Below are 25,140 nucleotides of genomic sequence, written 5' to 3'. Positions count from 1 at the left end.
GAATAGGGTAGGCATTTTTTATGGTAATCCTATTCAAACCCCTATAATCAATACAAGGGCGTAGGTCTCCTTCTTTTTTAGAGACAAAGAAGAATCCAGCCCCGGCTGGTGAGGAGGATCTACGAATATGACCCTTTCTGAGAGCATCCTTAATATATTCCTCCAAACAAAGATTTTCCTGGGGGGACAAGGCATAGACTCCTCCCTTGGGAGGCATAGTCCCTGGTAATAAGTTAATAGTACAGTCATAAGGTCTATGAGGAGGTAACCCTTCTGACTGGACCTTGTTAAATACCTCTTTCAAATCCATATACTGCTGTGGAATTTGTGTGGTCAAGGGAGGTGTAACAGGAACATTAATGGTGCCAATAGGTTGTGGGATTTGCTTAAAGCAAACACCTTTGCATCTCTCACCCCAACTCACAATCTCTCCTTCAATCCAACCCAAACGTGGATTGTGTTTCAGGAGCCAAGGGAAACCGAGTATTATCGGAACTGTAGGTGAAGATATAATTTGAAAGGTCATTTCTTCAGAGTGGAGAATACCCACTGAAACAGTGATTGGCAGAGTTTCGTGTGTGATGAAAGGCTGGGTAAGAGGCCTTCCATCAATGGCCTCGACTGCTATAGGTTTCTCTTTATGTCTTAAGGGCAGGAGATGTTTAGCAGAGAACTCTTTGTCTAGGAAATTCTCCGCTGCCCCAGAGTCAATCATAGCCTCACACTGAACAGTAGTGTTCTCGAAAGATAAGGTTACTTTGACCAGGAAACGGTTCTTAGTCAATTTAGGGGACATATACATCACACCTAAGGTCGGTCCCCGTACGTGCCTTAGGTGTGCAAGTTTTCCGGCCGAACCGGGCATGACGATCTTAGATGTCCCTTCTTGCCACAATACATACATAACCCCTCGTTACGTCTGTGTTGTCTCTCTGCCTCAGTGAGTTTAGCACTACCCAATTGCATGGGTTCAGGTTCTGGAAGAGGCGTTTGGCTATTCACCACTGGGTTAGAGAAACGAGGAGCTATGGACAAATTAGAACGTCTGTTACGTTGTTTGTTTTTCTCTCTCTCTCTGAGCCGGTTATCAATATTTATCATGTAGGCAATAAACTCATTAAGACTAACCGGAAGGTCTCTAGCTGCAGTTTCATCTTGTATATTCTCAGCTAAACCTTCAGAGAAAGCAGCCACCAAACCGCTATTGGTCCAATCAACCTCAGACGCTAATGTCCTGAACTCTATTGCATAATCGGCTACAGAACGATTGCCTTGCCTGATTCTCATAAGGGCTTTGGCAGCGTTCTTCTCCCTGCCTTTAGGTTCAAATGTAGCCTTAAAGGCCGTAAGAAAGGTACTGTAATCACGGGCTATTGCGTCACCACTTTCCCATAAGGGGTTAGCCCAAGTCAAGGCTTTTCCAGTTAATTGGTTCATCAGCCTATTTTAGATCTATCTGTTGGGAATGAACCTGGGGAGGCCTCAAAGGGGTATTCTATTTGGTTTAAAAAACCTCTAAATTCCTTAGAATCACCTCCATAACGAGGGGGCGGTGACAAAGTTATGGACGGTGGTTTATGTGGTACGGGAACCACTACAGGTGGCGGAACCACAGGTGGTACAGGAGGAACCTCTAAATAGGCAGTCCTTTGGAGCAAGGTCTGAAATGCCTGAGCAAATTGGTCTAACCTGTGGTCCATATCCTCCACCCTATTTTCACAGGCGATCATATGTTTGCATAGTTCTGCAGGATCCATGGCCATGTCGTAATGTCACGACTAGTAATGTGGTCCAGCACGCAGAATCTATGTAAACATATACATAAGTCAGAAAAGGAAAAATAACAGGACAGAGCGTAAACCGGACCTTAGAATGGCCGGACTAATACGCTAGAGACAGAGAATGGTCAAAGGGAAAGCCGAGGTCAAGGAAGCCAGAAAATACTCAATACCGATAAGACAAGCCAAGTCAGGGAAACCAGAGATCAGAATAACCAGGGAAACGCCAAGGATCAGGATACCAGGAAATCAGAAACACGAAACTAGCACTTTCAGGAAACCAGGAAACTGAAACCACGACATGGCAAAGTACTAGGGTGAATTAGGGGTTTAAATACCCCTCTCTAAGCTAAGATTGGTCAGAGGGCGACCTCTGACCCCAGAACGTGCGTGTGCGTTGACGTCGTGACGTCACGCACACGTTAGTATAATTCTCGGGGGCGGGGCTATCCATAGACGCGACCACGTGGTCGGCGCCATATTGGATTCGGGCGTGATGCCCGGAAGAACTACACGCGCGGTTCCCGGCTCGCCGACGAGCAGGTAAGCTCGTGTAGTCGGAGCGGTCGTGCCGGTCGGGCACGACCGTGAGGCTCGGCGGGCCGGTGACCGCAACAGTTTATTTCTAAATTAATCTACATCAAGACAAGCATGGTTTTGAGGCTCCGCTGTCAGGATCGGGACAGGGATCCAACACGCAGAGTACAAAGAGTGGAAAGGTACGTATACCGGGCCTTAGAATGGCCGGACTAACGTACCGAGAGTAATAGAGAATAGTCAGAGACAAGCCGAGGTCGAGGGAACGGGAAGACAGATAAGCGAGAGACAAGCCGGGTCAAGGGAGAACAGAGAAGCAGGGAAGTACAACAAGCCGAGTCAAAACCAAATAGAGCAAACTAGAATACCAGAGCACTGAGTGACTGTCAGGATCGGGACAGGGATCCAACACGCAGAGTACAAAGAGTGGAAAGGTACGTATACCGGGCCTTAGAATGGCCGGACTAACGTACCGAGAGTAATAGAGAATAGTCAGAGACAAGCCGAGGTCGAGGGAACGGGAAGACAGATAAGCGAGAGACAAGCCGGGTCAAGGGAGAACAGAGAAGCAGGGAAGTACAACAAGCCGAGTCAAAACCAAATAGAGCAAACTAGAATACCAGAGCACTGAGTGACTAGACAAGCTAGAACCACGACAGGGCAATGAGCTGAAGAGAGAAGTAAGCTTAAATACCCTGGCTCCGGATGGTAAGCACGCCTCTGACAAGTGCCGATTGGATATCGGACACTTGAGTGACAGGTCGCTCGTGATAGCGTCATGACGTCACGTATTGAGCGTCCTGCTAGAAAAGGACGTGGATTCCTCGCGGCCGGTGTTTAAGTGGCTGGATGAACCGCGAGGAACGGAGGAAACAGCTCGCCTGGACGGATAAACCACCAAGTCTCTACCTCCCTTAGAGGTAGAGGCCTCAGGTACCCTGACAGTACCCCCCCTCTCAGATACGCCCACCGGGCGGAAGGAACCGGGGCGAGATGGAAAGCGGAGGTGAAATGCTCTGCGAAGGCGAGAAGCATGAACGTCCTCCTGAGGTACCCAACTCCTCTCCTCAGGACCATATCCCCTCCAGTTGACCAGATATTGCAATTTTCCCCTTGAAATTCTGGAATCAACGATGGAGCTGACCTCGTACTCCTCCCGACCCTCCACCTGAACAGGACGAGGCGAGGAGACCTTAGAGGAGAATTTGTTGCAAATAAGAGGTTTCAACAAGGAGACATGAAAAGAGTTAGGAATGCGTAAGGCAGGTGGCAGAGCAAGGCGATACGCAACCGGATTGATACGAGTGAGAACCCTGTAAGGACCTATGTAGCGAGGAGCAAATTTCATAGATGGAACTTTTAGTCGAATATTCTTAGTACTTAACCATACCCTATCCCCAGGAACAAAAACAGGAGCCGCTCTTCTATGCTTGTCAGCGTGTTTCTTGAACAACGAGGAACTATGTAACAGAATTTGCCGAGTCTGATCCCATAATTTCTTCAGGTTGGCGACATGATCATCAACCGACGGTATCCCCTGAGAAGAGGAAACCGAAGGAAAAATCGAAGGATGAAAGCCATAGTTCATGAAGAAAGGGCTAGAGCGAGTTGAATCGCAAACAAGGTTATTGTGTGCGAACTCCGCCCAAGGAATCAGACCGACCCAATCGTCCTGGTGTTCGGAAACAAAGCAACGCAGATACTGTTCGATCTTTTGATTGGTACGTTCAGCAGCTCCGTTAGACTGAGGGTGATAGGCCGAGGAGAAGTTCAATTTGATGCCCATTTGAGAACAAAAGGATCTCCAGAAACGTGAGACAAATTGAGAGCCTCTATCAGAAACAATCTCCGAAGGAATCCCATGTAGGCGAAAAACCTCTCTCGCAAAAATCTCCGCCAATTCAGGAGAAGTCGGAAGTTTAGGTAATGGCACGAAATGGGCCATCTTAGTAAATCTATCCACCACCGTGAGAATAACAGTCTGTCTCTTGGAAGCAGGCAAATCAACGATAAAGTCTATGGACAAACAGGACCAAGGTTTCTCAGGAATGTCCAAGGGGTGCAACAGGCCACATGGAGATGCATGAGGTAGTTTAGTCTTGGCACAAGTTTCACAAGCTGCGACGAACTCCTCAATATCTTTTCGAAGTGAAGACCACCAGAAATCCTTGGATATCAAAGAGTATGTCTTGCGAATACCAGGATGACCAGCTATTTTACTTTCGTGAAAACATTGTAAGAGCTCCAGTTGAAGTTCAGGAGGAACAAAGTTTCTTCCCTCAGGAGTGTTTCCGGGAGCTAGATGTTGTGACTTCAAGATCTGGTCAAGTAGCGGAGAATGAATTTTGAGACTGGTATTAGCAATAATATTGCATTTGGGTACAATGGAGGACATAAGTGGTTCAACTGAAGCAGAGGGCTCATATTGGCGAGATAGCGCATCGGCTTTAGAATTCTTTGACCCAGGTCTGTAAGTCAGAACGTAATTGAAATGGGTAAGAAACAACGACCAACGAGCCTGCCTGGAGGACAACCGCTTAGCCTCTCCGATATAAGACAAATTTTTGTGGTCAGTTAGAATGGTAACAGGATGTAATGTACCTTCCAATAAATGTCTCCATTCCTTCAAAGCCTTGATAACCGCTAGTAATTCTCTGTCACCAATGTCATACCTGCTTTCAGTACCGGTCAATTTTTTAGAGAAAAATCCACATGGATGTAATGGTTTGTCAACCCCCAACCTTTGAGATAGGACAGCACCTAAACCAGTCTCTGATGCGTCTACCTCAAGTAGAAAAGGCAGAGAAGTGTCGGGGTGAACTAAAATTGGAGCGGAAGCGAAAAGCTCCTTGAGAGTTTTGAACGCAAGGAGAGCTTCAGTAGTCCAATTCTTAGTATCAGCCCCCTGTTTGGTCATATTAGTGATAGGTGCGATAATGGAAGAATAGCCCTTAATAAAGCGCCTATAATAATTAGAAAAACCAATAAATCTCTGTACGGCTTTAAGACCTTTGGGTAAAGGCCACTCTAGAATGGATTGGAGCTTATCCGGATCCATCTTAAATCCCTCCCCAGAGATCACATAGCCGAGAAAGGTTACCTGGGTTTGATCAAAGCTACATTTCTCCAACTTGCAGTACAAGCCATGCTGGAGAAGCTTGTGCAAAACCCTCCTGACTTGCTTGTGATGAGTCTCAATCTCACTAGAATGAATGAGTATATCATCTAGGTATACAATGACGCAATCTTGCTGAAATTCCCTAAGAACCTCGTTTATCAGATCCTGGAATACAGCTGGCGCATTGCATAACCCAAAAGGCATAACAGTATATTCATAGTGACCATATCGAGTATTGAATGCCGTCATCCACTCATGTCCCTGCTGGATTCTCACCAAGTTATATGCCCCTCTGAGGTCTAACTTGGTGAAAATTGTAGAGCCCTTCAAACGATCGAAGAGTTCGGTGATCAAGGGAATCGGGTAGGCATTTTTAATGGTTATCTTATTCAAGCCCCGATAATCAATACAAGGTCTCAAAGAACCATCTTTCTTTTTAACAAAAAAAAATCCAGCCCCGGCAGGGGAGGAGGACCTCCTGATGAATCCCTTGTCTAAATTCTCGTGAATATACTCCTCTAGAACTGAGTTCTCTTTTGTAGATAATGGGTATACATGACCTCTGGGAGGCATGGTACCAGGGAGTAGGTTAATTTTGCAATCAAAGGACCTGTGTGGGGGTAAGGTATCGGCTTTCTTTTTGTCAAATACTGCCTTTAAATCTAGATACTGAGGCGGAATTTGTGTCTCTGTAGGATTGTCAGAGGTAGTCGATGTGTTAGTTAATCCGAGAGGTAAGACCTTCCGCAAGCATTTTTCTTGACAATTCTTTCCCCACGAAACAATCTCCCCTGACTCCCAATTAATAATAGGGTTGTGTCTCCTCAACCAGGAGTACCCCAGGACTATGGGAATAGATGGAGAAGAAATGAGCATTAAGGATATATCCTCTTTATGTAGGATGCCAACAGTTAAGTTAATCGGTATGGTCTCATGGAAAATAACAGGCTCAAGTAACGGTCTACCATCGATGGCCTCAACAGCCAGTGGTGTCTCTTTTAACTGGGATGGGATAGCATGCTTGGCAACAAAACCCTGATCTATAAAGCTCTCAGCAGCTCCAGAATCGATTAGTGCCATAGTCTTTACTACTCCCTTCTCCCACCTCAAAGAAACGGGTAACAGAAGCCTGAACTCTTTGTAGTTGTGAATAGAGGACAAAGTAGAAACACCCAAGGCCTGTCCTCTAGAGAAACTTAGGTGCGAGCGTTTCCCGAACGATTAGGACAATTTAGGCGTAAATGTCCTCTGACTCCACAATACATACATAAACCCTCCCTTCTTCTGTACTGTCTCTCTCTCTCTGTGAGATGAGTACTGCCTATCTGCATAGGTTCAGAAATACGTAAGTCCTCGAACTCAGAATTTTGAAAGGTAGGCGCTAGTTTAAAGGAGGGTCTACGGGTCCTATCTCGAGTGTTCTGCCTCTCTCTTATGCGTTCATCAATACGAGATATAAAAGAAATTAAATCCTCCAAATTCTCAGGGAGTTCTCTAGTAGCGACCTCGTCAAGAATTACATCTGATAACCCATTCAGAAACACATCTATATAAGCCTGTTCGTTCCACTTAACTTCTGCCGCCAAGGACCTGAACTCTAGTGCATAGTCCACAAGTGTTCGATTGTCCTGTCTAAGGCGCAACAGTAATCTAGCTGCATTGACCTTTCTACCAGGAGGGTCAAAAGTTCTTCTAAACGCAGCTACAAAGGCATTATAATTATAGACTAGTGGATTATCATTCTCCCATAAAGGATTGGCCCATCTCAGAGCTTTCTCAATGAGTAAAGTAATAACAAATCCAACCTTCGCTCTATCTGTAGGATAAGAGCGGGGTTGTAATTCGAAATGGATGCTAATCTGGTTCAGAAAACCACGGCACTTCTCCGGTGACCCGCCATAACGTACTGGTGGGGTAATACGGGAAGAAGCACCTACAGTGGCTACCTCTAGACCTGAGACTGCAGGAGAAATAGAAGGAGTACGTGTCTCCTCAGGTGGGTTACTAGCACGAGACAAAAGTGCCTGTAGTGCTAAAGCCATCTGATCCATTCTATGCTCCATGGCGTCAAACCTGGGATCAGAAGAACCAAGCTGACTGTTTGTACCTGCAGGATCCATTGGCCCTGTCGTAATGTCAGGATCGGGACAGGGATCCAACACGCAGAGTACAAAGAGTGGAAAGGTACGTATACCGGGCCTTAGAATGGCCGGACTAACGTACCGAGAGTAATAGAGAATAGTCAGAGACAAGCCGAGGTCGAGGGAACGGGAAGACAGATAAGCGAGAGACAAGCCGGGTCAAGGGAGAACAGAGAAGCAGGGAAGTACAACAAGCCGAGTCAAAACCAAATAGAGCAAACTAGAATACCAGAGCACTGAGTGACTAGACAAGCTAGAACCACGACAGGGCAATGAGCTGAAGAGAGAAGTAAGCTTAAATACCCTGGCTCCGGATGGTAAGCACGCCTCTGACAAGTGCCGATTGGATATCGGACACTTGAGTGACAGGTCGCTCGTGATAGCGTCATGACGTCACGTATTGAGCGTCCTGCTAGAAAAGGACGTGGATTCCTCGCGGCCGGTGTTTAAGTGGCTGGATGAACCGCGAGGAACGGAGGAAACAGCTCGCCTGGACGGATAAACCACCAAGTCTCTACCTCCCTTAGAGGTAGAGGCCTCAGGTACCCTGACAGTGACTAGACAAGCTAGAACCACGACAGGGCAATGAGCTGAAGAGAGAAGTAAGCTTAAATACCCTGGCTCCGGATGGTAAGCACGCCTCTGACAAGTGCCGATTGGATATCGGACACTTGAGTGACAGGTCGCTCGTGATAGCGTCATGACGTCACGTATTGAGCGTCCTGCTAGAAAAGGACGTGGATTCCTCGCGGCCGGTGTTTAAGTGGCTGGATGAACCGCGAGGAACGGAGGAAACAGCTCGCCTGGACGGATAAACCACCAAGTCTCTACCTCCCTTAGAGGTAGAGGCCTCAGGTACCCTGACAGTACCCCCCCCTCTCAGATACGCCCACCGGGCGGAAGGAACCGGGGCGAGATGGGAAGCGGAGGTGAAATGCTCTGCGAAGGCGAGAAGCATGAACGTCCTCCTGAGGTACCCAACTCCTCTCCTCAGGACCATATCCCCTCCAGTTGACCAGATATTGCAATTTTCCCCTTGAAATTCTGGAATCAACGATGGAGCTGACCTCGTACTCCTCCCGACCCTCCACCTGAACAGGACGAGGCGAGGAGACCTTAGAGGAGAATTTGTTGCAAATAAGAGGTTTCAACAAGGAGACATGAAAAGAGTTAGGAATGCGTAAGGCAGGTGGCAGAGCAAGGCGATACGCAACCGGATTGATACGAGTGAGAACCCTGTAAGGACCTATGTAGCGAGGAGCAAATTTCATAGATGGAACTTTTAGTCGAATATTCTTAGTACTTAACCATACCCTATCCCCAGGAACAAAAACAGGAGCCGCTCTTCTATGCTTGTCAGCGTGTTTCTTGAACAACGAGGAACTATGTAACAGAATTTGCCGAGTCTGATCCCATAATTTCTTCAGGTTGGCGACATGATCATCAACCGACGGTATCCCCTGAGAAGAGGAAACCGAAGGAAAAATCGAAGGATGAAAGCCATAGTTCATGAAGAAAGGGCTAGAGCGAGTTGAATCGCAAACAAGGTTATTGTGTGCGAACTCCGCCCAAGGAATCAGACCGACCCAATCGTCCTGGTGTTCGGAAACAAAGCAACGCAGATACTGTTCGATCTTTTGATTGGTACGTTCAGCAGCTCCGTTAGACTGAGGGTGATAGGCCGAGGAGAAGTTCAATTTGATGCCCATTTGAGAACAAAAGGATCTCCAGAAACGTGAGACAAATTGAGAGCCTCTATCAGAAACAATCTCCGAAGGAATCCCATGTAGGCGAAAAACCTCTCTTGCAAAAATCTCCGCCAATTCAGGAGAAGTCGGAAGTTTAGGTAATGGCACGAAATGGGCCATCTTAGTAAATCTATCCACCACCGTGAGAATAACAGTCTGTCTCTTGGAAGCAGGCAAATCAACGATAAAGTCTATGGACAAACAGGACCAAGGTTTCTCAGGAATGTCCAAGGGGTGCAACAGGCCACATGGAGATGCATGAGGTAGTTTAGTCTTGGCACAAGTTTCACAAGCTGCGACGAACTCCTCAATATCTTTTCGAAGTGAAGGCCACCAGAAATCCTTGGATATCAAAGAGTATGTCTTGCGAATACCAGGATGACCAGCTATTTTACTTTCGTGAAAACATTGTAAGAGCTCCAGTTGAAGTTCAGGAGGAACAAAGTTTCTTCCCTCAGGAGTGTTTCCGGGAGCTAGATGTTGTGACTTCAAGATCTGGTCAAGTAGCGGAGAATGAATTTTGAGACTGGTATTAGCAATAATATTGCATTTGGGTACAATGGAGGACATAAGTGGTTCAACTGAAGCAGAGGGCTCATATTGGCGAGATAGCGCATCGGCTTTAGAATTCTTTGACCCAGGTCTGTAAGTCAGAACGTAATTGAAATGGGTAAGAAACAACGACCAACGAGCCTGCCTGGAGGACAACCGCTTAGCCTCTCCGATATAAGACAAATTTTTGTGGTCAGTTAGAATGGTAACAGGATGTAATGTACCTTCCAATAAATGTCTCCACTCTTTCAAAGCCTTGATAACCGCTAGTAATTCTCTGTCACCAATGTCATATCTGCTTTCAGTACCGGTCAATTTTTTAGAGAAAAATCCACATGGATGTAATGGTTTATCAACCCCCAACCTTTGAGATAGGACAGCACCTAAACCAGTCTCTGATGCGTCTACCTCAAGTAGAAAAGGCAGAGAAGTGTCGGGGTGAACTAAAATTGGAGCGGAAGCGAAAAGCTCCTTGAGAGTTTTGAACGCAAGGAGAGCTTCAGTAGTCCAATTCTTAGTATCAGCCCCCTGTTTGGTCATATTAGTGATAGGTGCGATAATGGAAGAATAGCCCTTAATAAAGCGCCTATAATAATTAGAAAAACCAATAAATCTCTGTACGGCTTTAAGACCTTTAGGTAAAGGCCACTCTAGAATGGATTGGAGCTTATCCGGATCCATCTTAAATCCCTCCCCAGAGATCACATAGCCGAGAAAGGTTACCTGGGTTTGATCAAAGCTACATTTCTCCAACTTGCAGTACAAGCCATGCTGGAGAAGCTTGTGCAAAACCCTCCTGACTTGCTTGTGATGAGTCTCAATCTCACTAGAATGAATGAGTATATCATCTAGGTATACAATGACGCAATCTTGCTGAAATTCCCTAAGAACCTCATTTATCAGATCCTGGAATACAGCTGGCGCATTGCATAACCCAAAAGGCATAACAGTATATTCATAGTGACCATATCGAGTATTGAATGCCGTCATCCACTCATGTCCCTGCTGGATTCTCACCAAGTTATATGCCCCTCTGAGGTCTAACTTGGTGAAAATTGTAGAGCCCTTCAAACGATCGAAGAGTTCGGTGATCAAGGGAATCGGGTAGGCATTTTTAATGGTTATCTTATTCAAGCCTCGATAATCAATACAAGGTCTCAAAGAACCATCTTTCTTTTTAACAAAAAAAAATCCAGCCCCGGCAGGGGAGGAGGACCTCCTGATGAATCCCTTGTCTAAATTCTCGTGAATATACTCCTCTAGAACTGAGTTCTCTTTTGTAGATAATGGGTATACATGACCTCTGGGAGGCATGGTACCAGGGAGTAGGTTAATTTTGCAATCAAAGGACCTGTGTGGGGGTAAGGTATCGGCTTTCTTTTTGTCAAATACTGCCTTTAAATCTAGATACTGAGGCGGAATTTGTGTCTCTGTAGGATTGTCAGAGGTAGTCGATGTGTTAGTTAATCCGAGAGGTAAGACCTTCCGCAAGCATTTTTCTTGACAGTTCTTTCCCCACGAAACTATCTCCCCTGACTCCCAATTAATAATAGGGTTGTGTCTCCTCAACCAGGAGTACCCCAGGACTATGGGAATAGACGGAGAAGAAATGAGCATTAGGGATATATCCTCTTTATGTAGGATGCCAACAGTTAAGTTAATCGGTATGGTCTCATGGAAAATAACAGGCTCAAGTAACGGTCTACCATCGATGGCCTCAACAGCCAGTGGTGTCTCTTTTAACTGGGATGGGATAGCATGCTTGGCAACAAAACCCTGATCTATAAAGCTCTCAGCAGCTCCAGAATCGATTAGTGCCATAGTCTTTACTACTCCCTTCTCCCACCTCAAAGAAACGGGTAACAGAAGCCTGAACTCTTTGTAGTTGTGAATAGAGGACAAAGTAGAAACACCCAAGGCCTTTCCTCTAGAGAAACTTAGGTGCGAGCGTTTCCCGAACGATTAGGACAATTTAGGCGTAAATGTCCTCTGACTCCACAATACATACATAAACCCTCCCTTCTTCTGTACTGTCTCTCTCTCTCTGTGAGATGAGTACTGCCTATCTGCATAGGTTCAGAAATACGTAAGTCCTCGAACTCAGAATTTTGAAAGGTAGGCGCTAGTTTAAAGGAGGGTCTACGGGTCCTATCTCGAGTGTTCTGCCTCTCTCTTATGCGTTCATCAATACGAGATATAAAAGAAATTAAATCCTCCAAATTCTCAGGGAGTTCTCTAGTAGCGACCTCGTCAAGAATTACATCTGATAACCCATTCAGAAACACATCTATATAAGCCTGTTCGTTCCACTTAACTTCTGCCGCCAAGGACCTGAACTCTAGTGCATAGTCCACAAGTGTTCGATTGTCCTGTCTAAGGCGCAACAGTAATCTAGCTGCATTGACCTTTCTACCAGGAGGGTCAAAAGTTCTTCTAAACGCAGCTACAAAGGCATTATAATTATAGACTAGTGGATTATCATTCTCCCATAAAGGATTGGCCCATCTCAGAGCTTTCTCAATGAGTAAAGTAATAACAAATCCAACCTTCGCTCTATCTGTAGGATAAGAGCGGGGTTGTAATTCGAAATGGATGCTAATCTGGTTCAGAAAACCACGGCACTTCTCCGGTGACCCGCCATAACGTACTGGTGGGGTAATACGGGAAGAAGCACCTACAGTGGCTACCTCTAGACCTGAGACTGCAGGAGAAATAGAAGGAGTACGTGTCTCCTCAGGTGGGTTACTAGCACGAGACAAAAGTGCCTGTAGTGCTAAAGCCATCTGATCCATCCTATGCTCCATGGCGTCAAACCTGGGATCAGAAGAACCAAGCTGACTGTTTGTACCTGCAGGATCCATTGGCCCTGTCGTAATGTCAGGATCGGGACAGGGATCCAACACGCAGAGTACAAAGAGTGGAAAGGTACGTATACCGGGCCTTAGAATGGCCGGACTAACGTACCGAGAGTAATAGAGAATAGTCAGAGACAAGCCGAGGTCGAGGGAACGGGAAGACAGATAAGCGAGAGACAAGCCGGGTCAAGGGAGAACAGAGAAGCAGGGAAGTACAACAAGCCGAGTCAAAACCAAATAGAGCAAACTAGAATACCAGAGCACTGAGTGACTAGACAAGCTAGAACCACGACAGGGCAATGAGCTGAAGAGAGAAGTAAGCTTAAATACCCTGGCTCCGGATGGTAAGCACGCCTCTGACAAGTGCCGATTGGATATCGGACACTTGAGTGACAGGTCGCTCGTGATAGCGTCATGACGTCACGTATTGAGCGTCCTGCTAGAAAAGGACGTGGATTCCTCGCGGCCGGTGTTTAAGTGGCTGGATGAACCGCGAGGAACGGAGGAAACAGCTCGCCTGGACGGATAAACCACCAAGTCTCTACCTCCCTTAGAGGTAGAGGCCTCAGGTACCCTGACATCCGCTAAGCTGTGTTTGCAAGGGGCTGGTGTCCGTGTATAGCCCCTTCCCTCATTGCCACTTTCTCTCTTTTGTGTTCCTCATTCACTATTTGTTTCCTTTTCTCCTTTCTGCATCTGCACTGATGTTTGCTTCTTTTCCTCACCTTTTCTTTCTATTTTTGTCTGTTACTCTATCTATCCCACTATACACGTATCATAGAAACATAGAAACATAGAATGTGACGGCAGATAAGAACCATTCAGCCCATCTAGTCTGTCAATTTTCAAAATACTTTAATTAGTCCCGGGCCTTCTCTTAAGTCTAGGATAGCTTTATGCCTATCCCACGCATGCTTAAACTCTCTCACTGTGTTAACCTCTACAACTTCAGCTGGAAGGTTCTTCCATGCATCCACTACCCTCTCAGTAAAGTAATACTTCCTAATATTATTTTTAAACCTTTGTCCCTCTAATTTACGACTATGTCCTCTTGTTGTGGTAGTTTTTCTTCTTTTAAATATAGTCTTCTCCTTTACTGTGTTGATTCCCTTTATGTATTCAAATGTTTCTATCATATCCCCCCTGTCTCGTCTTTCCTCCAAGCTATACATGTTAAGTTCCTTTAACCTTTCCTTATAAGTTTTATCCTGCAATTCATGAACCAGTTTAGTAGCCCTTCTCTGAACTCTCTCTAAAGTATCAATATCCTTCTGGAGATACGGCCTCCAGTACTGCGTACAATACTCCAAGTGAGGTCTGACCAGTGTTCTCTGCAATGGCATGAGCACTTCCCTCTTTCTACTGCTAATACCTCTCCCTATACAACCAAGCATTCTTCTAGCATTTCCTGCTGCTCTATTACATTGTCTGCCTACCTTTAAGTCATCAGAAATAATCACCCCTAAATCCCTTTCCTCAGATGCTGTGGTTAGGATTCTATCAAATATTCTGTACTCTGCCCTTGGGTTTTTATGTCCAAGATGCATTATCTTGCACTTATCCATATTAATTGTCAGTTGCCACAACTCTGACCATTTTTCTAGTTTACCTAAACCATTTGCCATTTGGCTTATCCCTCCTGGAACATCAACCCTGTTACATATCTCAGTATCGTCAGCAAAAAGACATACCTTACCATCAAGACCTTCTGCAATATCGATAATAAAAATATTAAAGAGAATGGTTCATCTCTTTCTTAAACATCAAATCCTGAGGAAATGGAGTATGCGGTTTAATTTGTGCTAGTATTTCTTGCTTGCATTGTTTTAGTCTGCTTATTACAATGTTTCTTTCATCTTTTTTCCTCAATAACATACACTTAATTTTTTTCACATTATTATTTTTTTTTTTTTACAATGCATCATGTTAAGATAATTAAATTATGATTTTATCCTGTCTGTTCAAAATCAAAATATCGTTAAAATAAAGATAATATTAAATTAACCACACTCAACAAAAAATGTTACCAGCTGAATGGTTGAAGTTGATTTAGCTTTTCGAGACTGATCATTTAAGTGAGAATCCAGGGGTAGGTCATGGGAATGTGTCAGATGCCCATTTATAAATGAACGCCCCTGAAAAATAATATAAAAATGATTTTAGTATATACATATAATAGCTCATAGTAAATATCAAATGCTGTAATGATCACAATATTTAGTTAGAAATCTGGTACGTTATTTTCACTTTTTCAAAAGATTTATATCACTTCCCTCCTCCAGTTCACTATGGAATCTTTTGTTACAAAAATAAATATTTATATTTTTGTTAGCGTTGTCTCAGATATTTTACCAAAACCCACTGGACTTGGGCAGGTGAAAAAATATCACTTCTTCTGAAACGCATCAACAGATTTTTTTTTTTTTTTAAGCGGACGAATTTTAGTAATGACAAATATTCCTGAAAGTCACTTGGACAGCCGGAACAGCAGAAAAAAAGGGGACTATGATGACTATGCAGCATGCAGAAATGACTATAACATTGACTGGCCTAATGGCTTCGCAATATCACCATGTTTACAATGAAAATTCTGAGTACGCAAAATTGGATCATTGCATCAAATAATGAATGAGAGAATTTTGTTTTAGAATGATTGGAATATTTTGTCCTTTTATATACAAATATGAAAGAAAAATAATCAGTGAGCAATAGCTACCCACTCACCTCTTCCACCTTGACAAGAACAAAACTTCACCTCACATCCAGTATGCAGTGCCAGTGACCATCCTTCAGTTAAAAAAAAAACAAAAACTGTGACCTAGCAGCAGCAGGAGCCATTTAATGGAAACAAAGGGGATTTTTCAAAACATGAAAGGATGGAACGGGTGATTGGGTCATCGATATAGTCCACTCCTTTTCCTTTTCGTTTGGAAAGAAAATCCCCTGTTTTCGAATTAATTACTCCTGCTCCCCCTTTTCTCAAATGTCTTTCATTGTGGTGGTTTTACCTTTCCGAGTCTTGCCGTGCCTGTATCCTAAGTGGACACAGCTGGCCAAACTGGATAGTAGTGCAGTGTTTTTTCCCACATGGAGAGACGGTCAATCACACTACAAACTGGATGTGTAGGAAAGTTTTGTTCTTCCAAGGGAGAAAGGGTGAGTGGGTCGTCAACTGCCTATTCCGTCCTTGAGTTGTAAAAACAGCAGTGACCTATCAGCTGCTGCCAAATGCATCTTTAGAGGTAATAGGCAGGCTCCACAAGACTCAGTCGACAGGGCAAAGCCACAGTGAAAGGCTTTTAAAAAAATAATTATTTTTCCAATATTAAATTTTTTTTTATTTAAATGTAAACATGTATATTGACAAGTAGATAAGTTAACATATATATTCAAGTAGAATTCTCAATAATAAAGTGCTCTTGGTTAAGTATGGAAACTTAAGAGGGATGTAAAGGAACAAACTGGTGTGGGCTGGTTCACTATGAAATTAGTTATGTTAAAGCTGACACTATACACTATACACTATAAAATGCTCTTGCTGCGTCAGTCTCTCTAACACTGTGGCATGTCCTCTTTCCGCTGCACTGACTACAAACACTTTTTCTCTGTCCCAGACTTCTGCCTGCTAGTAAGAAGCTTAGGAGAGGAGTGGACCCGCAAAGGCTAGGTGACAGTCCTTAGAAAGACAGTCCGTAGAGCTAGCGCATCATTAAACACATTTATGCCAAGCTCAGGGGGCTGTCTGCACAGTATGCCCTTGGTTGGTAATCCTGCAGGATTGGCAGGCAGCCTGATGTGCATTCACGCCAGTCTGACTATCTAATTCTTCGTGCAGGCACACCCTCTTTTTTGGGCATGTTTTTTCCTTTAGGCGGTTCTGGTTATGTGATTCACATCAGTGGCCCACCCTTTTACCCTGCGAACTGGAATCCTGCTTCACCAGACACTGCTGCTGTTAGGGGATATGGATTTACGTGAAAGATAAAAGCTAAAGATTAGCCTAGGTTATGGGTTTTCTGATAGCTATATCCTGTGAGTTTCTGTCCAGCACCACCTCCATCAAATATATGACTCTTGGGAGGTATAACTGTTTTAGTGTTTTCTGTCGATAAGATTCTGTAATTAGGCTCAACATAATTGTCAGCACCAGGCCCAATGGGCTCTTAATCTGGCCCTGCATAAGTTAAGTCTGTTAGTAATGACTGTAATGACTTTATTAGTAAAAAATAAAAATAAAATACAAATATATTTATTATATTATTGTTTATAAATAATCAAGGTTTGTATTATTTTTGGAATTGTCTATAAAATATTTTCCAGAACATTTCAAACTATCCATAATACTGGCTGTTGGGTTCTGTAACTGTTATGTCAATACAATGGTGGGGTTTATCATTTTAAGTCATTTCTGAAAACATGCAGAGCTGTAGTCAGAGTAGTAAATGTTACGGCTTTCTGTGACAAATGTTGATATGGCAGCACTGTACCATCAACACAAGAAACAGTAGGTCATGCCCCCATGTGTTTATACACATGTCACAAAAAATTAGACAAGGATTCAGTAGGTGCACATACAGCAGGGAAGGGGGGTTACCACTGTTTCCCTGTTTTATATAAAATAAACAATGCCAAGCATGTGACACTGCCCAGGTGTTCTCCAATATGAATAAAATGTAAGAAAACTTGTTTATTTTGTAAATGCTGCAATAGCTGTAGACGCAGCTAACAGAATTCGCTATACTTCTATTGCTTGTTCCTCGACACACACACACACATATATATATATATATATATATATATATATAAAATTATTAAAAAAGTGAGTTAATTAACCGCTGTTTAACCCCTTAAGTACTGAGCCAGTTGTACACGTTGTGAACAAAACAAAACGTAAACAAAAACTGGAATTTGCGCTATATGTCTGTTCAACCGTAATTTACTTTTTTTCAGATTAAGTGCACCCACACTTATTAAATGTCATTTTGTTCAGGAGAAACAGGGCTTTCATTTCATATGAACTATTCATATACGAAACACAATTCATTATGAATAAAATGAAAAAAAAAAGTGTGAGAAATTAAGATTTTAAGAAATTTTTTTTTAATTCTGCGTGGCATTTTAACTGTGAATGTCATAATACTGTTAGCTGTTACTGCAATACAATGCACATATTTGTATTCAGCAAAGTCTCACAAGTTCAACCGTAAACCCCATGTACAGGGTTTATGGTGTTTTGGAAAGTTACAGGGTCATATATAGTATGTTTCATTTTTCAGTTTATAAACATTGACATTTACCAGACTGGTTATGTTGCCTTTGAGACTGTATCGTAGCCCAGGAATGAGAATTACACCCATCATGGCATACCATTTGCAAAAGTAGACAACCCAGGATATTCAATATGGGGTATGTCCAGTCTTTTTTAGTAGCCACTTAGTCACAAACACTATATTTTTTATTATTTTTACATTTTTAAATTTATTTTTATTTACTTATTATTTATATTTTATATAAATATGTAGATTGTTAAATATAGACAAAACCAGAAATTGACTCCAGGGACAGCCAGAGCGAGTTATCCACATCAGGAGAGGTATTTAAACCTCGAGAACAGACCAGGAAGGCCCTATCTAGGGCTGCAACACGTTTGCTGTGGACTGGATTTATTTTGGGGACTCTGTGTGGCGGAGTTTTTATGCTTATTTCTTTATGTGCACTGATTTTTCTTTGGCCATGTTTGCGGTGTATTTTTCTTTATTCTTGCATTATACCTGCCTTACCCTTGTCCCTTATTTTTAATATTACTTGTTTAAATAAAATTATATTCATATACCTATTTTTCTAGACTTCGTGTTCCTGACTGGGGCTAATCGCAAGCCTGCATAGGCACTCAAGGGAGGGCTCTCTGCCGGAGGGGGGCTGCCTGGGCTCTCAGGCAGCCCCCCAGAAGAGGATCGCGGCGGAGGTGAGTACACAGTACCTCCTGGGGCTGCAAGCCGTTACGGCGTTCTATGCCGCCGCAACGGCTTTAAAGCCCTTTAAAGCCGCGACGGCATAGAACGCCGTAACGGCGTTAAGGGGTTAATGTGCCCCCAGCTCTCTCCTTACCACTCAAAGTTGGACAAACCAATACAGGAATTTACTTTGGCATTAGGTAGCGGGAAGCCTAGTAAGAACTGGAATAGTCTTGTTTTCTGTCAAACAACTTAAAACATATTTTACACAAACTAAGGAGAAGGTGCCCACAGATTATTTGCACTATAACCACTATAATAGGCTGTAAAAGTTATGGCTCTTGCATTACGACTTTAAATCAACTTGAAGTTGGGGAGGACGAAGGATGGAAGATAAAAAAAGTTGCAAAAAAAAGAACACATTAGGTTTGGGCAAGGCATTGTGGACATGAGAAAAAATCACTTGAGTAGAGAATGTGTCAAAGAAGGATGCATTCCCCTCTTGACATTACATTACTGTGATGAACGCCCCTTTGCCTGAACGTTTGCCACTGGCTCCTGGAGGAGTGTTGAGGCTAGCCTCCTGCCCAGTGACTATGGGCCATGTTAAAAGTCTATAACAAAGACTTGGTTCGTGGGACACTGAAACTCCCTAAGAACTAAGAAGCCAGAGTGTGTGTTCAGTATTTCGTTCGCATGGAACTCCTGAAGTTGACCGGCAAAAGGACAAAACGCCCTGGAACTGTTTTGGGCACAGGACCATGTTTGCAGCCACGGTGGTGTTTCAGATATGTTGGGCACTCAGATCCAGGCTACTTGGGGATGTTCCCATGTGGGAAATATATGTTTTTGTGTGCATTTCATATGTTGGCATTTTATGCTTAGTCATGGTGACATGGCATTTTGGGGACATGTTGTGGGCGTGGTTATGGGTGTGTTGTGGGAGTGTCATGGGTGTGTTTACTGTGTCCCTGTATTGTAAAAAAGCAGGCTATTGAGCCCCGATTAAACAGATTCGTTTTACCCTTCATCAAGTCTAGGCTGTTGTTTGGGGAACTGGGGCTATAGTCACTACTGCGCTTGGGACTCTTTATATGAATGTGTTTTTTAAATGTTAAAGAAAGTGAAATTAGTATTGTTGTTTTCTCTCTAGGCCATATTATTTATAATTACAAATAGCTCAGTAGGTGATGCCTGTCCTTTTCTATCTATGCAGAAAGAGCTATAGAGATGCTCTGTCAGACCCCAACAGGGCACCGTCCACCATTTTGAAACAACTCCCTCTAGAATGTAAGCTCATTGAGTAGGGCCCTCTACCTCTCTGTTCCTGTACGTCCAGTTGCAGTGGCGTCGCTGGGGGGGGGCTAGAGGGGGCCATGGTCCCCCTACATCATGCTGTATCCCCCCTTGGGCCCCCCCAAATGCCAGCAACTTGCTGGCCATGTTCTTAAATTCTATTCCAGACTGTTACAGCCCGAGGGAATGCAGGACAGAGTGCAGGAGAGAGGGGCTAGAGCGCTGGGTGCTGTTTGTGCAGAGTTGCTGGGGCCAGAGAGTGCACTGACAGGCTCCCCGGCACAGGCCCTACCCCCAAACCAAACCCCGCCTCCCGCACATAAGCCCCGCCCCGCCATAAAGCAGCAGACCTTGCTGCTGCAGAAGATGGCTGTCTGACTCTGACCCCCAGCAACAGCCTCCAGTGACAGGTAGGCTTGATGTGTGTGTGTGTGTATGGACATAGCAGTCTGTGTGTGTGTATGGACATAGCAGTCTGTGTGTGTGTATGGGCATAGCAGTCTGTGTGTGTGTATGGACTCAGCAGTCTGTGTGTGTGTGTGTGTGTGTGTGTATGAACTCAGCAGTCTGTGTGTGTGTGTGTGTGTATGAACTCAGCAGTCTGTGTTTGTGAATGGACTCAGCAGTCTGTGTCTGTGTCTTGACAGGCGCACAGTCGGATTTGCCGGCATATGCGCTAACCTTACCAAAACCCCCATTAAAACACGGACACGGGTTATACTGTTGGAAATAATTAGTCCACAGCTTTATTAAATTATTAATAAAATAATTAAGGAATAACAAATGGGGTCATTGCCAACAAATCTTATTAAAGTTAACATCCCCCCATATACATAACATACCCCTAGCAATGAGCCCACAATAATAACAATAGATAACAATCTAAATAACATGTTAATACAGAAACTGGCCGCCCAATATGACCACATTTCCACCAGTTTAAATTGTAGGGGTGTACCAAGACACCGCTACCAACCATATCGATTGTAGGGGTGTACCAAGACACCGCTACCCACCATATCCATTGTAGGGGTGTACCAAGACACCGCTACCCACCAGTTTCAGTGTAGGGTGTGATGTAGAATTATTAAAAATCTTTATTGTACTTGTATTGAATTATTGTACTAACTCATTTTAATCTCATACAGTGACAAATCCTCCATTTTGTCCTCCTAACCTGACTTCTTCATTCCTCCATTTTGTCCTCATAACCTAACTTCTTCATTTTAAAACTACATTACATGACAGAATTTCCCAGCACATCTAACAATGGACAAAGACTGTATTTTCTATTAAGACATGACTAACTCAGGAACTGCTGACTTTCCCCTAACTCGCAACATAGTATAATTTGAAGGCCATGAGAACACAGTAGTAATGAAATGTTCTATTCATAAGAGACCTTGCACCTGGCCACGAGATCTGAGATCACTGACCGTGTAAAATGACGCTCTAGACCCCCTTGTCCCCACCCGTGTCCAAAATAATACCACCTCTTGGTGGGTGGGCACGGGACTAACCACTTAGCTTTTGAGCCAATTAATTATACAGATAGGTGGACACTAATTCAGACACTTAACAATTAACCCAATTAATGATGTTTATTCACTAATATATTGATAATCAATGATGACGTAAAATGTCTCTTAAAAGGGCCTGCGCGCCCGCTTTGCTGCACTTGCCAATACATTTTCTCGAAGTTATTTTAACCTGAACTCCGTGTGTCAGACTTAATTACTTCAGCGTATATACGCAATTCAATTTTCTTAATTTGGACAGGAACAGATAGACATTTAAACATTTTGGTTTACTGCTAAAAAGTACCATAACAGGTGTACCAAGACACCACCACACCCCCAGGTTCGGAGCCACCGACGGGCTTGAACCTACCAACCACGTGCAACACTGCCCAATCCACACTAAACCTCAGGATGCCCACTTTCTCCTCCATCTACCCTCCGATTTAACCAGGCCATTCCCCGTCGCTGTGAAAAAACGGGAAATCAACTAACCTAACCAAATACAGGGAGGGTGGGAGGGACAACTGACAGGCAAGCTTAGGTTCAGTTAAAATGGACACTTCATATAATGGCTGGTGTAAATACTCCCCTTATGGCTCCGCCCTACCCAGCATGCTAGCTGTCACTAACTTCCTGTGGCTGCTATGCCTACCTCCTGGCTCTGTCATGGCCGATTCCTCTTAACTGCGCTGATCCATGGGCTACAGTATGGACTCAGCAGTCTGTGTCTGTGTGTGTATGGACTCAGCAGGCTGTGTGTGTGTCTATGTGTGTGTATGGACTCAGCAGTCTGTGCGTGTGTATGTGTGTGTGTGTGTGTGTGTGTGTATGGACATAGCAGTCTGTGTGTGTGTATGTGTGTGTGTATGGACTCAGCAGTCTGTATGTATGTGTGTGTGTATGGACTCAGCAGTCTCTGTGTGTGTGTGTATGGACTCAGCAGTCTGTGTGTGTATATGGACTCAGCAGTCTGTGTGTCTGTGTGTGTGTATGGACTCAGCAGTCTGTGTGTGTGTATGTGTATGGACTCAGCAGTCTCTGTGTGTGTGTGTGTGTGTGGACTCAGCAGTCTGTGAGTGTATGGACTCAGCAGTCTGTGTCTGTATGGACTCAGCAGTCTGTGTCTGTATGGACTCAGCAGTCTGTGTCTCTGTGTGTATGGACTCAGCAGTGTGTGTGTGAGTGTGTATGGAGTAAGCAGTCTGTGTCTGTGTGTGTATGGACTCAGCAGTCTGTGTGTGTCTGTCTGTGTGTGTGTGTGTGTGTATGGACTCAGCAGTCTATGTGTGTGTGTATGAACTCAGCAGTATGTGTCTGTATGGACTCAGCAGTCTGTGTCTGTGTGTGTATGGACTCAGCAGTCTCTGTGTGTATGGACTCAGCAGTGTGTGTCTGTGTGTGTATGGACTCAGCAGTCTGTGTCTGTGTGTGTGTATGGACTTGGCAGTCTGTCTGTGTGTGTGTGTATGGACTCAGCAGTCTGTGTGTGTATGTGTGTGTATGGACTCAGCAGTCTGTCTGTGTATGGACTCAGCAGTCTGTGTGTGTGTGTATGGACTCAGCAGTCTGTGTGTATGGACTCAGCAGTCTGTGTGTGTGTGTGTGTGTCTGTGTGTATGGACTCAACAGTCTGTGTGTGTATGGACTCAGCAGTCTGTGTGTGTATGTGTGTGTGTATGGACATAGCAGTCTGTGTGTGTGTGTATGTGTGTGTGTATGGACTCAGCAGTCTGTGGGTGTGTGCATGGACTCAGCAGTCTGTGTGTGTGTGTATGGACTCAGCAGTCTGTGTGTATGGACTCAGCAGTCTGTGTGTGTGTGTGTCTGTGTGTATGGACTCAACAGTCTGTGTGTGTATGGACTCGGCAGTCTGTGTGTGTGTGTGTGTGTATGGACTCAGCAGTCTGTGTGTGTGTATGTGTGTGTTTATGGACATAGCAGTCTGTGTGTGTGTGTATGTGTGTGTGTATGGACTCAGCAGTCTGTGGGTGTGCATGGACTCAGCAGTCTGTGTGTGTGTGTATGAACTCAGCAGTTTGTATGTGTGTGTGCAAGGCCGTCTTTAATGCGGGGCAAACGGGGCAGCTGCCCCGGGCCCAGTTTCTCTTGGGGGGCCCGAGGCACCTGCTCCGTGGGCCCCGCTGCCCTCATCAATTTCTTTTTCCCCTGTCCTCTGAGTCCCACCGGGTGGCCCATGCACTTAGGGCCACCCGGAGGGCTTGTATCAGCAGGGGCCCGGTCGGGCGCTGTTTCCCTTTAACACCGCGACCGGGCCCCTTGCTTTCCGGCAGCCGGCTGGGAGGAAGTGACAGCCGCAAATCACTTCCTCCCATAATGTCAGGGTACCTGAAGCCTCTACCTCCGAAAGAGGTAGAGACTTAGTAGTTTACTCCTCCAGCAGGTCGGCTTCCTCCATCCCTCGCGGCTCTCCTAGACACTCTCACGCCGGCCGCGAGGGATCCGTCTCATTTTATGACGTCACGCACGCTGCCCGACGTCATGACGTCAGTCCGGACCGATCTGTCACTCAAGTGACTGGAAGCCACTCAGGACTCGTCGGAGGCGGGTATACTCACTGTAACCAGGGTATTTAAACCTGTTTCTCCCATTCACTCATTGCCCTGTCGTGGTTCTAGCCTGTCTAGTCACACAGTGCTCTGGCGATTTCAGTTATTCCTTTGGTTCCGACCCGGCTAGTTTGACTTACTCTGTTTCCCTCTGGTATCCTTGACCCGGCTTGTTCCTCGCTCACCTGTCCTCTCGTTCCCTCGACCTCGGCTTGTTTCTGACCATTCTCTTTACTCTCCGTACGTTAGTCCGGCCATTCTAAGGTCCGGTATACGTACCCTGTCCTGTTTGTACTTTGCGTGTTGGATCCCTGTCCCGATCCTGACATTACGACAGGGCCAATGGATCCTGCAGGTACAAACAGTCAGGTTGGTCCCTCTGATTCCAGGTTTGACGCCATGGAACACAGAATGGACCAGATGGCACTAGCACTACAGGCGCTATTATCTCGTGCCAATAACCCACCTGAGGAGATCCGTACTACTTCCTTCTCTCCTGTAAGTTCTGGTCTAGAGGTAGCCACTGTAGGTGCCTCTTCCCATATTACCCCACCTGTACGTTATGGTGGTTCACCGGAGAAGTGTCGTGGTTTTTTGAACCAGATTAGTATCCACTTCGAACTACAACCTTGCTCCTATCCCACAGATAGGGTGAAAGTTGGATTTATTATCACCCTACTCATTGAGAAAGCTCTGAGATGGGCCAACCCACTATGGGAGAATGATAACCCATTGGTATATAATTATAATGCCTTTGTAGCTGCATTTAGAAGAACTTTTGACCCTCCTGGTAGGAAGGTTAATGCAGCCAGATTACTGTTGCGCCTGAGACAGGAGAACCGAACACTTGTGGATTATGCACTAGAGTTCAGGTCTCTGGCGGCAGAAGTCAAGTGGAATGAGCAGGCTTATATAGATGTATTTTTGAACGGGCTATCAGATATTATCCTTGATGAGGTTGCTACTAGGGAGCTTCCTGAGAATTTAGAGGACTTAATTTCGTTCATTTCTCGTATTGATGAGCGTTTAAGAGAGAGACAGAATACTAGAGAGAGGAACTTCAGACCTGCCTTT

The 25,140-nt window shown here is 44.7% G+C and overlaps 1 protein-coding gene across 2 annotated transcripts in view; it reads right to left on the bottom strand.

Annotated features, from left to right (window-relative positions):
- SLC39A12 (solute carrier family 39 member 12) overlaps positions 1-25,140 on the bottom strand; it is a 106,985-nt gene that overhangs the window by 46,113 nt on the left and 35,732 nt on the right. For both annotated transcript variants that reach the window (XM_063452509.1, XM_063452510.1), the window contains one exon: positions 14,757-14,864. In XM_063452509.1, coding sequence (XP_063308579.1) covers positions 14,757-14,864 — 108 coding nt within the window. The remainder of the gene's footprint in view (positions 1-14,756; positions 14,865-25,140) is intronic.

Source organism: Pelobates fuscus, chromosome 4, assembly GCF_036172605.1.
Source record: "Pelobates fuscus isolate aPelFus1 chromosome 4, aPelFus1.pri, whole genome shotgun sequence".
NCBI lineage: Eukaryota > Metazoa > Chordata > Amphibia > Anura > Pelobatidae > Pelobates > Pelobates fuscus.
Note: the sequence above shows the minus strand (reverse complement) of the source record. Positions and strands in the feature narration are given on the sequence as shown.